The sequence below is a fragment of the Puma concolor genome, chromosome B2 (assembly GCF_028749965.1).
Source record: "Puma concolor isolate L17-30 chromosome B2, mPumCon1.1.hap2, whole genome shotgun sequence".
Lineage (NCBI taxonomy): Eukaryota > Metazoa > Chordata > Mammalia > Carnivora > Felidae > Puma > Puma concolor.
The window spans coordinates 139,127,431-139,141,143 of NC_141671.1; the positions used below are offsets into that span (position 1 = coordinate 139,127,431).

The window sequence follows — 13,713 nt, forward strand, 5'->3', positions numbered from 1 at the left end:
ATAAAAAGTTCCTTTTAGGTAGAAGATAGGACACAGAAGAATGCTTTTTAATTTGGGGAAAATGAGGGATTTAAAAAAACAGATGAAATTATGATCGAGAAATATGGACATTCACATATAGTTTTGCAAATTATTTTAGGTGATGTCTCCCATGGATGGACAGATAGATCTAGCTTTCTATCTAGAGAAATATTTCAGGGGATCTGTATCACGGATAATTCTCTGTAGTCTACTCATAGAACCCTTAGAGGTCTACTGAAATTAGGTTAAGAAATTCCATTAAAACACACACTTTTCAAATTATTTAGCTTATGAAATGGGAGATACTATATAACATCCTTTCCATTTCTTTTCTCCTCCTTGTTTTCAGTGACATCACACTAGTTAGAATTCTCCTTCCTTCTCATCAGTAAAGCTCAGTGAAGCCTCTTGAGGTGTATCTTGCTTCCTGACCTGGCAATGTCCTGTCCACCATCCAGGAGCAGGATCTGGCCTTGACATTCACTTTCACCTTCAAACATCCCCAGTGACTCTCCACTGCCAGTGGTCTCCAGGGTGAGCGCAAGTACCCAAAAAAGTGTATGATATGATTTGTGAGGGTGAAACGCTATGTCTTTCATTTATATTCAACCATATTCTTTCGAATTTTCATTTTTGTGTATGCTTTCTAACACAGTACCTGCTTATAACTCGTAAATAAGTAAACACACAAATACTTGTGGTGTGTGCTGATCTTTTTAACTAATGAGATATGCAATCAATAAAGTTCAGAGAAAAGTGAAGAAAGTCCAAATATTCTGACATGCTAAAGAATCTACAAGCTGCCACAAATGTACTCATCCAAACTTATTTCCCCTCCGTTGTTTTCATTCGTCATAAAGTCAGCTAAATAGGACTCCTTGCTTTTCTCCAGAAGTGCTCTGAATTGTCTAACATTTATGCCTTTGTTCTTGCTGTCGTCTTTACTTGGCCATCTTTCTTCCCAGTCTCTGTGTGCCCAAACTTCTCAGTCTGGTTCAAATTTTCCTTTACAAAATTCCCCCGATCCTACCCTGCTGGAGGCAATCGGCCCTTCTTCTGAATGTCCATTAGTGCTTCATTGGAATCGCCCCAGGACAGTTTGACTTTCTGTCCTAGGTCTTTGAGGCTCATGTCTAATCTCAGTGTTAGGTGGGGCAAACTTCTTCGGGTCAGCATCTGTCACTGACACCTCTAGCCATCTCCTATTCCCTAGTTCCATACAGAAGCGAGGGACAGATTCCACGGAACCTGGCCAGTCACTCAAACCCAGCACTTAAAGACAAAATGTATGACCAACAAAAATGCTGTAATGAGCCATAAATCTTTCACAGAATATTTGAAATGTCTTAGTAAATCAGATTTACTCTCTGCATTCACTCTTCCTGTGTAAGTACCTCAATTTGCTGTGCCACGGGCTGTTCAAACACATTTGCCAGTTTCTGCAGAATGATGTATTTGCTGTCGGCCAGTGATGTACACAGCACCTTCAGATCATTCTAAAGAGGAAAGTAAATAGGGAGAATTAACACGTCTAACAGGGAATCCGAAACAGTTGTAAATATTACACGCATTCTTAGAAATAACATACAGGTGTAGGAATTTAATGCCCAAAAGAAACAATACTGTCCTGTGGGAAGGAAAAAAAACTGGTGACAATTTATCTTAAAGTGTTAAATGGGCTTTTAAAGAATTTACCGTTTCCAACATAACACAAATGGAAATTGGGTATGCAAATAAAAGGCAATACTAGTCACCCTAATCTTCTTGACATGTTTGAAATAAAGGTGCACATTTAAACACTGTAGTGGAAATATCCCACTAAAGACTTCTATTTCCTAAAACCACCTATAGGTGTTACCCTTATTTGGGAAAAAATGTGATTCTTAAGAATACTATAATTCCTTTTTCCCCCTCTCCCCTCATTCACTCTCTCACTTCCTTTTTTCTCCTATTTTCAGAGAATTTGCACAAGCTTATAAAAAGCCACCCAGAAATGTAGAAAATAAATCTTATCCACGATGACCAAAGACATATGAAAAGACAACACAAAAAGACCTTAGCAAAGGCTTTTGTTCATAAAGATTACTCACTTGAAAGTCCAAATATATTTATGTTGTGTTATAGTTATACGAAAAGAAAGATAACGATCACAATTTTGGTGCTCAGTTCTACAGGGAATAATGAATTGGAACAAACTTGGAATGATACAATTTCTAGTTTTTCTCCCTGAAATGTCAGCAAATAAGCTTCTGTTTCTTATTGGCAGCAAACATATATGATGGGCTGGCTGTTTGGCAGAGGATGAGGTCAGACTCATCACGTCCCCTTCACCGGGAGCTGACGATACATATACGAGGACACATCACCAAGATGCAAAAATCTGACCATCTACAAGGAGAAGGATAATCACGCCAAGAAAGAAAAAACATCTTTCGGGATGTGTGCCAGCCTTTTAACACAAAATTCAAGGCTAGAAAACAAAACAGTGAGTGAATTATGCAGTAAAATTTTAAAAAAGAAAAAAAGAAAAAAAAATTACACTGAACACGAACATTGGAGAAAAGCATTAGATCCTAAGAGGGAATAATTGTCACTCACCAAAACCCAAACCAGTCTGCAAACCCAGTTGTGGATTCACTAGGAGACTGTTATAACAGCCCCCAAAAAATGATGCCAGAAACAAGGTTGCTGCTCATGAATTATAGCATTGTTTGTATTATTTAACTGTCCTCAGGGGGAGGCCATGTGGGCCATTAGAACGATGACATATTTATCTGTTTGTATGCCTAGGAAAAGATGTTTTCCATTCATTTGAACAGATTCAAAAGAAAAAGTCTTTACTAGCTACATATATTTAGAACATTAACGCAGTTCTTCTAAATGAGTAGATAAATGTAAATAATATATCATGAGTTAGAAACGAAGATTGTGGGGGCACCTCCTGGTTCAGTTGGAAGACCATGCGACTTGATCTCAGAATCGTGAGTTCGAACCCCACATTGGGTATGGAGATTACCCAAATAAATACTTAAAAAAAAGAAATGAAGATTGTGGATATACTTCCTGTACATCATGTTTACACATTTAATAGCATATTTTCTGCCTTAATTTTATTCTACTCAAGGTAATGGAAAACTGAGTTCACATTTCTGGAGGCCTCACTAATTACTGGCAGGAGCCAGTCAAGAAAACAGTAAGGCAGATAATATGACTGATTTAAAAATTACTAAATAAAAGACTTTAGGAGGTATTAATAACCATATGGATGCTGACATTCTCTTAAAAATGAAAATCCAAAGACTGTAACCATTTTTTGTTACTACACGTGGAACACAGCAGGACAGTTAAGGTAGGTCTACATTGCACACATATCAGACATCACAAGCTTTATTGTACAGTCATTGGCATTGCTTGTAGGACATAAAGAGGCAGGACTCTTGCTTTTTGACAAACAGGTATACAGAAGGTTTCGAGTTTTATGTGCTGCCTCACCCATTTAATAAAGAATTCTTTCATTTTCTCAGTTTTTAAATAACTTAAATACTCAATTATAAAAATGTCCACTAAATTTATTTGGGGTTAAGTCTATAGGCAAAAACTTTTTTTAACAGAACAGTTGATAACTGACTTGTGATTCCATGGAGATAAGATACATTTACATTACATCAACACATACTTCCAGATTGTCCATGAGTATAGGATAATGTTCACATTCTGGCAAAAGCTAATACTCAAAAGTTAAATGGAAAACAAAGGCATATCATTCCATTAACTTCTGAGCACTGACAATATACCAGGTGCTTGGTGCAAAGTAAAACACAATGGTTTGTGACTTGACCTTTAATTACACTAGCCCTGGAACTATTTCTTTCCATTAAATTGGAACACAAACATTTTGAAATGTCAGTTGGTGTTCATGAGCTGGCCACCAACAAGTAGAAACTTGTTGGCAGGAGAAAAATAGAGAACATGATTTAAAGAGAATTTCATGATTACATGTTCTCCTCTTGGTTCTCTACGGAAAATCAGTTCCAGAGTGTTCATGCTTAGTTCATTTTTTACTCTGACTGGCTATAATTACCAATAAAAATTTTAAAGTACTAAACACACTATCATAGCAAATGTAATTTGAAAAGGGAAATATGCTTCCGAGTGATACAGACATTTGTACTTCCAAACCCCCTCGCTCATGGCTGATAGATCAGAATGCTGTTGAAACTCAGCCTATTATTTTGGGCAAGGTGAATTTTAGAGTAATGAAACAAGATTCCATGAGTTGCCCAACAATTTTGCTGATTTTAGACAGATGGAGTATACCTGAACATGCAATCAGATCTCACATCCAAAACAAAATACCCAAATAATCAACCCCAACTTTTCTGATTCCAAGTGGAATATGCTTTCCTCTCTATGTACTACCCAACATAACCTACACACATATCTAGTCCAGGCCATTCCTCTAGGCCACAGACTTGATAGCCCAATGTGTACTGTGATTCTTCACCTGAGTATCTTAATTCTATAGCCCATCTATGTCCAGCCAGTGACGCAGCCTTGCCCATTGATCTATGGCACTGCTATCCACCAGACCTGCCAACCTGAGCCTCTCAGTGCCCTTTTTTCACATGCTCCATATCTAAACCACACACAAATGCACCCTTATTGATTCTGCCTTCAAAATATATCTTGAATAGGAATACTATTCTCCATATCCCCTGTTGGCACCCTAACAATATAAAACATAAAAATATTCTTTGAGTCAACTCTTGGCTCTAGTTTTAATTTTTTTTTTATTTTTTTAATGTTTATTTACTTCTGAGAGAAACACAAAGAGAGAGAGAGAGAGAGTGCGAGTTGGGGAAGGGCAGAGAGAGAAGGAGATGCAGAATCTGAAGCAGGCTCTAGGCTCAGAGCTGTCAGCACAGAGCCTGACGCGGGGCTTGAACTCACAAACCATGAGATCATGGAAAGAGCCAAACTCGGATGCTTAACCGACTGAGCCACCCAGGTGCTCCTTTGGTGGTTGAATAGTCTTGGAGAAGTAAGTGAACTTTTATATTGGTTTCAGATTCTACATGTGTTATAATGAACGCTACTATTAACAACAATAACAAAACCTACTGAGTGCTTACTATGTTTCAGACACTGTTCAAAGTATTTTACACATTTTAACTAACTTTATACTCACAAAATCCCAAGAGACCATTACTATGGGTGTGGCTTAATAGCTGAGGACACTAAGGCAGCTAAGGGTATGTAGAGCAGTAGGTAACAAAGCCAGAATCTGAAGCCAAGATGGTTGGTTTTAGAGACTATCCTTAATTTTTCTCTTCTAACTTTGCAAATGAATATTAGAACAATGCTTAGCTAATAGGTATGTTGTAAAGATTGAAGACAATAATATGTGTGAATTTTTTGTGTGAATAACAAAACAATACACAATTTTTTTCTGATAATTTTACTTTGTAGTTTTTAAGAATACAAACTGCTGGAAAGCAACGATAATTTGTCCCTCTAGATGAATGTCTAGAAAACTCCCTGTTTCTTGTCTGATGCCACTCTGGACATTTTAACAGTAATTTTTTACAAATCAAAATTTGTACCAAACTCTTGGCCCTAATTACATGTATCTATTTTATAAATCTTGTATGTTTGTTGAAAATAAAGCTCAATTAAAACTTAAGTATTCCTGAAGAATGCTTTTTATTAGGCATTAAAATCAACTCAAAGTTTATCAGTGGCTTTTTGCATTTGCTGAAGTTTACAGTCAAAGGAAAAGTTTCATAAGCAGACAATTACTCAGCTGGCATCAGAACTCTAGTCTAGGGCTGAAAGGCACGAAGTCTCCAGAGTTAGGATTGGGAAGTCACTGTACATTTTTAACAAAAGGTAGAAGTAACTAGGCCATGGTCACTTTCAATGGCTCCTACGCACTGGAGTCTGGGGTTCTGTACTGTGGCACTTCCTGATGTTTCTTTGGTCATATGTTTTTACACTTCACTATTATCAATTGGAAGCTATAACTATAGTCGTATGACTTATTGGTTGAATATAAAGTCCCTTTCAGCCCTTAGTTTGATTGGCTGGTCTTCTCAACCCTCCATTTCTAGGAACATAAAACTCTTAGTGTTCTAATCCTAGGGTTCTATTCCCTTGTTTTTCTGTAATGTTCCTGCTCTTCAGGGTACATTTGCGGGGGGAAAAGAAAAGGTTTATACCATACCTCATTAAGACATCCTGCTTATTATCGAATATAGCTAGAGAATGGTCAAGTGTCTCTTGATAATGTCTTACCTGGAAATTTAGTATTTGCTGAAGTCTTTCCTTCATCTGATGACATCGCTGATTCACTACTGAGTCTAACAAGGATAACCGGCCCAAAAGACAACCCAAAGTGTCTTCAATAACATCTCGGTTATCACCATTCTCTGGAAATGCTTGGGAAAACAAGTTCTTGTTCTTATCCATTTCTTCAGACATTTCCTTAATATCTTTGGCAAGAGTCTAGGGTTGATAAAAGAGAAAGCATATTTCAATGTTTACATCCAAGAATTGATATACAAACCAAGTCATTTCCTCACACAAAGTCCACTATATACATCTCCCTTACTATTCAGCAATAATTCTATCAAAGGCAAGATGAATCACTTTCACATCTATAAATATTAGGCAAGTTGCTGCTGGAGAGATTTTTCTCAGAAACTTTATATCATTAGCTAATAATAATATGGCTTTGGTGAAAAATGAGATTTGTAAAGGGCTATTTAGAAACTCATACACTATTTTTTAGCCTGTGTTTCATATGTAGAAAATCTGTGATATACAACAAGTTTTTTACAAAGAGTCCTCCATTATTTTCCTCCTGCTACATACACAAGATAAAGAATAAACATGCAACTCATGAATACCTCTGGGAGCTTTTTACATTAGGCAGTTCTCTTCTGCATTATGCTGCTTGGAAATAAGCCTGATTTGTACTTTACCAGAACTGCTTTATCCAATACCAAACTTCAAGTGCTTTGTAATATCACATACTCACAGACCCCAGCTGCCAAACGTACCTCTTGGTTGAAGAGGCAAGCTTCGGTTTCTTCTGGTAAAAGTGCTGTGGCAACAAATAAGCGTTCTTCCACATCATCCAACCATGTAGAGGTAGCTGAGACCCCATCATATAACTTCTGTTCCAAGTGAATGTTCTGCCTCTTTGTCCCCCCGCCCTGAAAAAAGAGGGGAACACGGAATGAATCACAGTGTCTGAGGCATCAAAGAAAAATACCAGGATGAGATGCCATGGTGCAGTGGCTCTGCCTTTCGGGGCTAATCACTAGTGTAGGGTCTCTGCCGTTCATGCCCAAAGGTGGGCCAACCTCACGGAGACCAAGATGCATGAACAGACCAACAGTGTAGCCCTACCTGGGACGAAACCTCCTCAAACGCCTGGTTCAATCCATCCAGTAAAGACGTCACTGCAGATCTGTCTTGGGTCTGCCCATCCCCTTTGTACAGTGGCACGCCAGACAGGAGCCGATTTGGCCTGCTGTAGAGCTGTAGGTAAACAGGGGCACTTATTCAAGAGCCCACGTACTATGTTCAGGTTTCGTCATTTAGAATTGCACATTGAAGCAGATGCTGGAAAAACCGTCCTTATAGAAATCTCTTCTAGAGAAATATGACTTCTTCAACATACCATGTCTACTAAAACATGGTGACCAAATTAATGGTAACATTTCTACTGATGGACAACAAACACACACACACACAAACAACAACAAAACTAGTGGGAAAAATGCCTGAAATCTCATAGCCTTCCTCTCAACTGGTCTTCTTGGTTTCAAACTACTCATGATGAAATCACCCCTCCTAGATACCAGACCTAGGCTGATGCCTATTCACTTCATCTCTCCTAAACTCTTACAGGCACACACAGTGTCTCCCAGACAAGGACATGATACCGCTTACTACTCAAACTTTTGAATAATGTTTCCAAACAAAGCCCGCTCCAATAATTTATAGAATGTCTCATTCTCACCTTGCCTTTCAGGCTGGTTACTCATTATCCTCTAAACATGCCCAACTCATTTCCTGCTGTAGCTAGAACATCCACCACAAACCCTTTAAAATCTATCACCTTAAATTCCACACCTACTACAATGGCTTTCTACTTTTTTTTTTTACTTCGGCTTCCTTTTTAATTCCTGCTTATGGAGCCTACCATGGTTGCCTAATTTCTCAGAAATGTATAAACTATTTCCTTGGTTGGGTTACAGGTTCCTAGGAATGGGGGAGGGACTCGGAGTTGGACAGACCTGCATTCAAATCCCAGCTCTGCCTCTTTTCAGCCACAAGACCCTGAGAAATCATCTAATCTCTTCAAGCCTTAGTTTACAGATCCACAAAGTAGAGATAAGGTCAACCTCACCGGAGTATTGCTAGTAATAACACTTAATACACCAAATATACGGGTGTAATATACTGGGGGTAAATGATCATCCCCTTTCTTGTTGGAAACTCTCAAACTGCTTCTTCCTCACCTTTTTCCTCTTCACACCAAAGAGAAGAAAACCACCCAGGAGGCACTTAGGACAAATGACCAGTAATTATAGAAAGAAAGCACTCAAATGCAAAAAATGCTATAAAATAAAGTACATTCAATGCTTTCCTTTTCCAATTCCAAAGGGCAATGAGATATGAACCTGAACGTAAACTTCTAACTGTCCAGGAATCATGTAGGAATGTTGGTGGCAGCAGGCAGGGCCTTTCCAATAGGCTCACATGGAAGATGTTGGGGTGACCAAGGAATGGACAGAAAAAGTAGGTCTCTGAGGTAAGAGTGGGTAATGGAGGAGACACCCAGGAAGTCTGCAATGTTGGATGAATTACACAGATGCTTTAGGCTGGATGGACAATAGGTAGATTCCAGGGGTTGGGCATTTAATGAATGGAAAATAGTAAGGAAACATGAATATGCCTACAAATGCCTTAGATTTGTCTGACTTAGGATAGTCAGGAAAGACTGTAACTATCCCATATAGTCAAAGGCATGGGGAAATACTCTAACATGAAGGTCAAGTCCAGGAAAGCTATGTCAGGAATCAAGAATTCAGGCTGTAAGTGTCAGAAATATTTGATCAAGGATGTGAAGAAGGATTAATTTAAACAGGTAGGAGGTCAATGCAAAAGGTATAAGGCACCACTTGTCAGGGGAGAAGATGATTCTGCGATAACTACCTCCACAAATGGAATGCTTTATGTTCCCCAGGGCTGGTGTTGGTGACTATTCCTGTGGACAGTGAAAAAGAAGGCTCCTGGCCAGAGTAGAGGAGTAAGAAAGGGTGGCATGCCATAAGGGTTCATGAAATGAGGTAGACAGGAATGGCTATGGAACACTAACACATGGTTCCCCACAGATAAGGGGACACACTGTGACCTTCAGGCCGTATCCTGAATATTACCGTATCTCAGTAATCCTGACAAGCCGTACCTGTTTTATCGTGCCTGCTCTGTCAGCCCCTGCCTTTCCTTCCCCAGATGGCCTGCAGTTACTGACGCCCTTTGACTTCTGGGTTCAGTCTCTCCCAGCCCTGAAGCTAGTCCTAGTCAGAGGAGTGTAAACAACAGCTTCCTCAGATCCACAGTAAAGGACCTAGACTTTATTGTGATAATACTGGCATCAAAGAATGGCCCAGATGAGCATTGCTGGCCCAGAACCCAGGATTAAGCTTCTAGCTTCAAAATCCTGGGCCATAGCTGTGGTAAATATTGCAGGCCTGCCTGGGTTCCCACCTTATGTACTAGCTCTCTCCAGGGTGGATTCCTCTGACTCTGAACTATTCTCTGGCTCTGCTTATAGTGAACTAATAGCTATTATCTACCTGGAACCTTCTGTAGCTGTATTCAATTCCACTGGATGTGCCTTGCATGGTGAAACCAAGTCCAACATTACACAGTATCTACCCATCTTGGGAACAAGCCTACAGGTGGATCAGTGACCATTCTAGCTGACCACTGGCTTCTCCTTCCTCTTGGATCCACTGAGGTACCAATATGCTTCTCATTAAGATCTTCTGACACTATTAAATAGTGGGAACAGCAATGGAAAATAAGATAACTTGACCATTTACTTCCAGAAAATAACCAATTGTGTTGAGTTTCTCTTGTCCTAGATGTATGTATCCTTGATTTGCAACCCTAATTCTCAAGGTAGTGAAAAAAAAGGGGGGCACTAAAAATTTAATGGTTTATTCTAATGAGTCATCAGCTATTAATCATCTTTCAGAAAAACACTATCTAGAAATCAAATAAATTTCCACATATAAATACATAATTATTTAGGGAAATGTGAAATATGCTTGTTAAGAAAAATATGAGTAACTTACATCTCATTTTAGAACTGATAATGCATAGATTACTGCACAGTTATATTCTATTTGCATAAGCTATCCATCTTTTGTATTGGTTAACATATAAAAGCAAAACATTGGGATACCACTTGCTCTTGTTCCTGTTCCAGAACATTCTGTAGTAGTTTCTGCTTGGTACTAAATTCTTGATGTAGGCTTTCCCATTTCATTCTCATCTGGTCTTCAGAGGCTGATTTCTCCCCTTCCATCCCCAACTCCTGGGATAACACATCAGGTTTTTCGCTATTAGAAGAATAAATAATCTAAGTTTACAATGTGTGCAAAAAGGCATTAAGCTCTAGGAAACTTATTGTATATACTAAATCTGGCCTCTAAAATTGGAACTAGATTATTGTAGTCATTAGCTTACCCTTTAAAAATATCAGTTAAATAGAAAACTTGAGACAAATAAATATATTCTCATATTAACTGAACTATGAGCACAATAATAACCCAACAATTCATTGAAAACAGCTCAGTATTAAAGATAAAAAATAACTATAACTTTTAGAATGTGAAAGGGTACATACAATTAGACTACTGTCCTTTAACAAACAGCCTGCAAAGCAATCTAAAAACTCTAAAAATGTTGCTTAGTCTATTGAGAGTTTTTATCCTGTGTCCAAAGAAAATGCTCCAGACAAGGTTTCAGGACATGGAATAGAAGTACAGAGGGTGGAAGAAAGGCACTGAAGTATCATCTTTAATGACAGGCAGCAGGTGGCATCAGAGAAGGACGTCGGCTTTGGGGGTGAGACAGATCTGGGTGGGAATCTCTGCTCCAGCACATTAGATTTGTGATTTTGAGTAATCTGCTTCACTCCCCGGAGCCTCAGTTATCTCCTCTTTACAATGAAGACAGTATCTATCTTGCAAAAATATGAGAATTACACTTAGAGAAGACAGGCATAATGCCTATGACCCTACCTCAAACATAATAGCCACTCAACAAATGGGACCTAATGATTACAGTCTGGGGGACCCAAGTTCCAGTAGATCCTCATTTGTCAGGAGTTTTAAAGACCTAGCTAGAACCATGTCATCTGAAAGACATGCTAGATAGTAATTAATATTTTGGCAGAACTTTTGCTTAAGTAAAAAAAATAATAATAATAATAACAAGTTCATTGGCAGAATAATATTATACACTACCCCAAAGTCTACTCTTCTCAGAATAAGTAATGAATACAATAGTTTCTTTCGTTAAGTCTGCTGAAGTAAGCCTTTAAAAGTTATCTTGGGGCACCTGGGTGGCTCAGTCAGTTAAGCGTCTGACTTCGGCCCAGGTCATGATCTCGCGGTTTGTGGGTTCGAGCCCCATGTTGGGCTCTGTGCTAACAGCTCGGAGCCTGGAGCCTGCTTCGGATTCTGTGTCTCCCCCTCCTCTGTCCCTCTCATGCTCATGCTCTGTCTCTCTCTCTCTCTTTCTCTCTCAATAATAAATAAATGTTAAAAAAAAATTTTAAGTTATCTATAAGGCTATAATGAGGATGTTCTACTTCTAGAATACAATAGAGAATCTCCCCCACCTGTGCACTCAGAGACACACAGGAAGGTTAAGTTCAACAACACTAATAATAGCAAAAAAAAAAAAAAAAAAAAAAAAGTAGCAGGAAGGTAAATGCCCATCAATAAAAAAATGGGTAAACAAACTATTTTCACAAGATAAAATACTATTAAGCAGTTAAAATGAAAGAACTAGATCTATATGTATCAGCATGGATTGATTTTAAAAAGTAATATTAAGTGAAAACGTGCTAAAATCAAGTTGGTATATCTAATTTTGTTTATCATATTAGTCTCTGGACTTCTCTGTGTGTTTTTTAAAAATGCTTTTTAAACAAAAAGCAAGTTTTAAGTTTCTTACGAAATTGAATTTCTTTATTGTGATGTCTTTTGTAATGGCCTGTAATGCATCATTTTTAATTCATTTATATTTGCATAATAATTTAGTACAAAACCAGGGGATAGTAAATTTTTATATTGTTTTACTTAATCATCGACACATATAAAGTGCCACCAGCAAATCTGTCTTTGATTAGAACAAAGCCTTTCATTTCCCCTGAAAAATATTCTTTCCCTTTGATATTTATATTAATATCCAATTGAGTTTCCTTATCTTAGAAGGCCCCTCCATCAATGCTTCTGTATATCACGTCGTACTTATTCTTTACATATTAAATTTGTACCCATGAAGCAAGCCATGCCCCTCCCATTGGGGTTTTCTTACATAAACTAATTCATATATGATAGTCTTAGAAATCAGCTAATAAGTTAAAGTCTGAATACAAGTTTTATTTTCCCTAGCAATGTTATTTTGCTTTTTTAAACAATACATATATATTTTTTTGGTTTCTGGGTATTGCTTAATTTACATTTGTTTGTTTGTTTATTTGTTTGCCTTATTTACCCAGAGGCTTGAAGCGCATGGCTGAACTGTAATCAAACAGATTGACTTTTCGAAAGATTTTGTATAAAACTTTAAAAATTTATAATCAGTCTGTAAAGTGCATCTTGTGTATAAAGGCAGTATTGCCCTGCAAATTTCTCTTTAAAATATTTTTGTATTTGAGACAGGAATTTATAGTTGTTTGTCTTTCACTTGGGCCCTTTCCAAAGCTAAAGGCCAAGGAAAGAAAAATATCATGGCAAGAAAGTTACAGAAGATTCCTACTTCTGCTTTTTGTGACTATTCATATGATGAGGAGGCTATGTGTGAATGGGTTCTTTGTAAAAATATGATTTGGCGGGGCGCCTGGGTGGCGCAGTCGGTTAAGCGTCCGACTTCAGCCAGGTCACGATCTCGCGGTCCGTGAGTTCGAGCCCCGCGTCGGGCTCTGGGCTGATGGCTCAGAGCCTGGAGCCTGTTTCCGATTCTTTGTCTCCCTCTCTCTCTGCCCCTCCCCCGTTCATGCTCTGTCTCTTTCTGTCCCAAAAATAAATAAACGTTGAAAAAAAAAATGATTTGGCAAAAATATTCAGAAAATTATGAAAGATGAATAAATGTTTTAGAAGAATTGAAACAGACTAGAAAATGAAAAGTGAAGGCAAGTCTTGACTTAGAGTCAGCATGGAAGGAACAGCATCTCTCCTTTTGGATTTATACAGTCACACGTATTTATGGCTTTATCAGCATTTTTAAGCATGATAAACAATCAAGATTTTTAAAACTCCTTTATTATTTTAACACAATTTTTACAGTTTCAAGGGTATTTTAATGGAATTTCTGACTATCGATGTCATAATAGTTTCCATTTGTACCCTTTTAAATTGATATATATTACTTTTATCA

General features: G+C 38.0%; 1 protein-coding gene across 18 annotated transcripts in view; it reads right to left on the reverse strand.

The window, feature by feature from the left end:
* The window catches only part of SYNE1 (spectrin repeat containing nuclear envelope protein 1), a 480,528-nt gene that overhangs the window by 121,880 nt on the left and 344,935 nt on the right, over positions 1 to 13,713 (reverse strand). For all 18 annotated transcript variants that reach the window (XR_015251658.1, XM_086708164.1, XM_086708163.1 and 15 more), the window contains 5 exons: positions 10,508 to 10,664; positions 7,435 to 7,566; positions 7,083 to 7,238; positions 6,316 to 6,525; positions 1,416 to 1,517 (listed from right to left, as the gene is read on the reverse strand). Coding sequence is in view for 17 of the 18 variants with exons in the window: in XM_086708164.1 (XP_086564290.1) it covers positions 1,416 to 1,517; positions 6,316 to 6,525; positions 7,083 to 7,238; positions 7,435 to 7,566; positions 10,508 to 10,664 (757 nt within the window). In the remaining variant the exon portion in view is untranslated. The remainder of the gene's footprint in view (positions 1 to 1,415; positions 1,518 to 6,315; positions 6,526 to 7,082; positions 7,239 to 7,434; positions 7,567 to 10,507; positions 10,665 to 13,713) is intronic.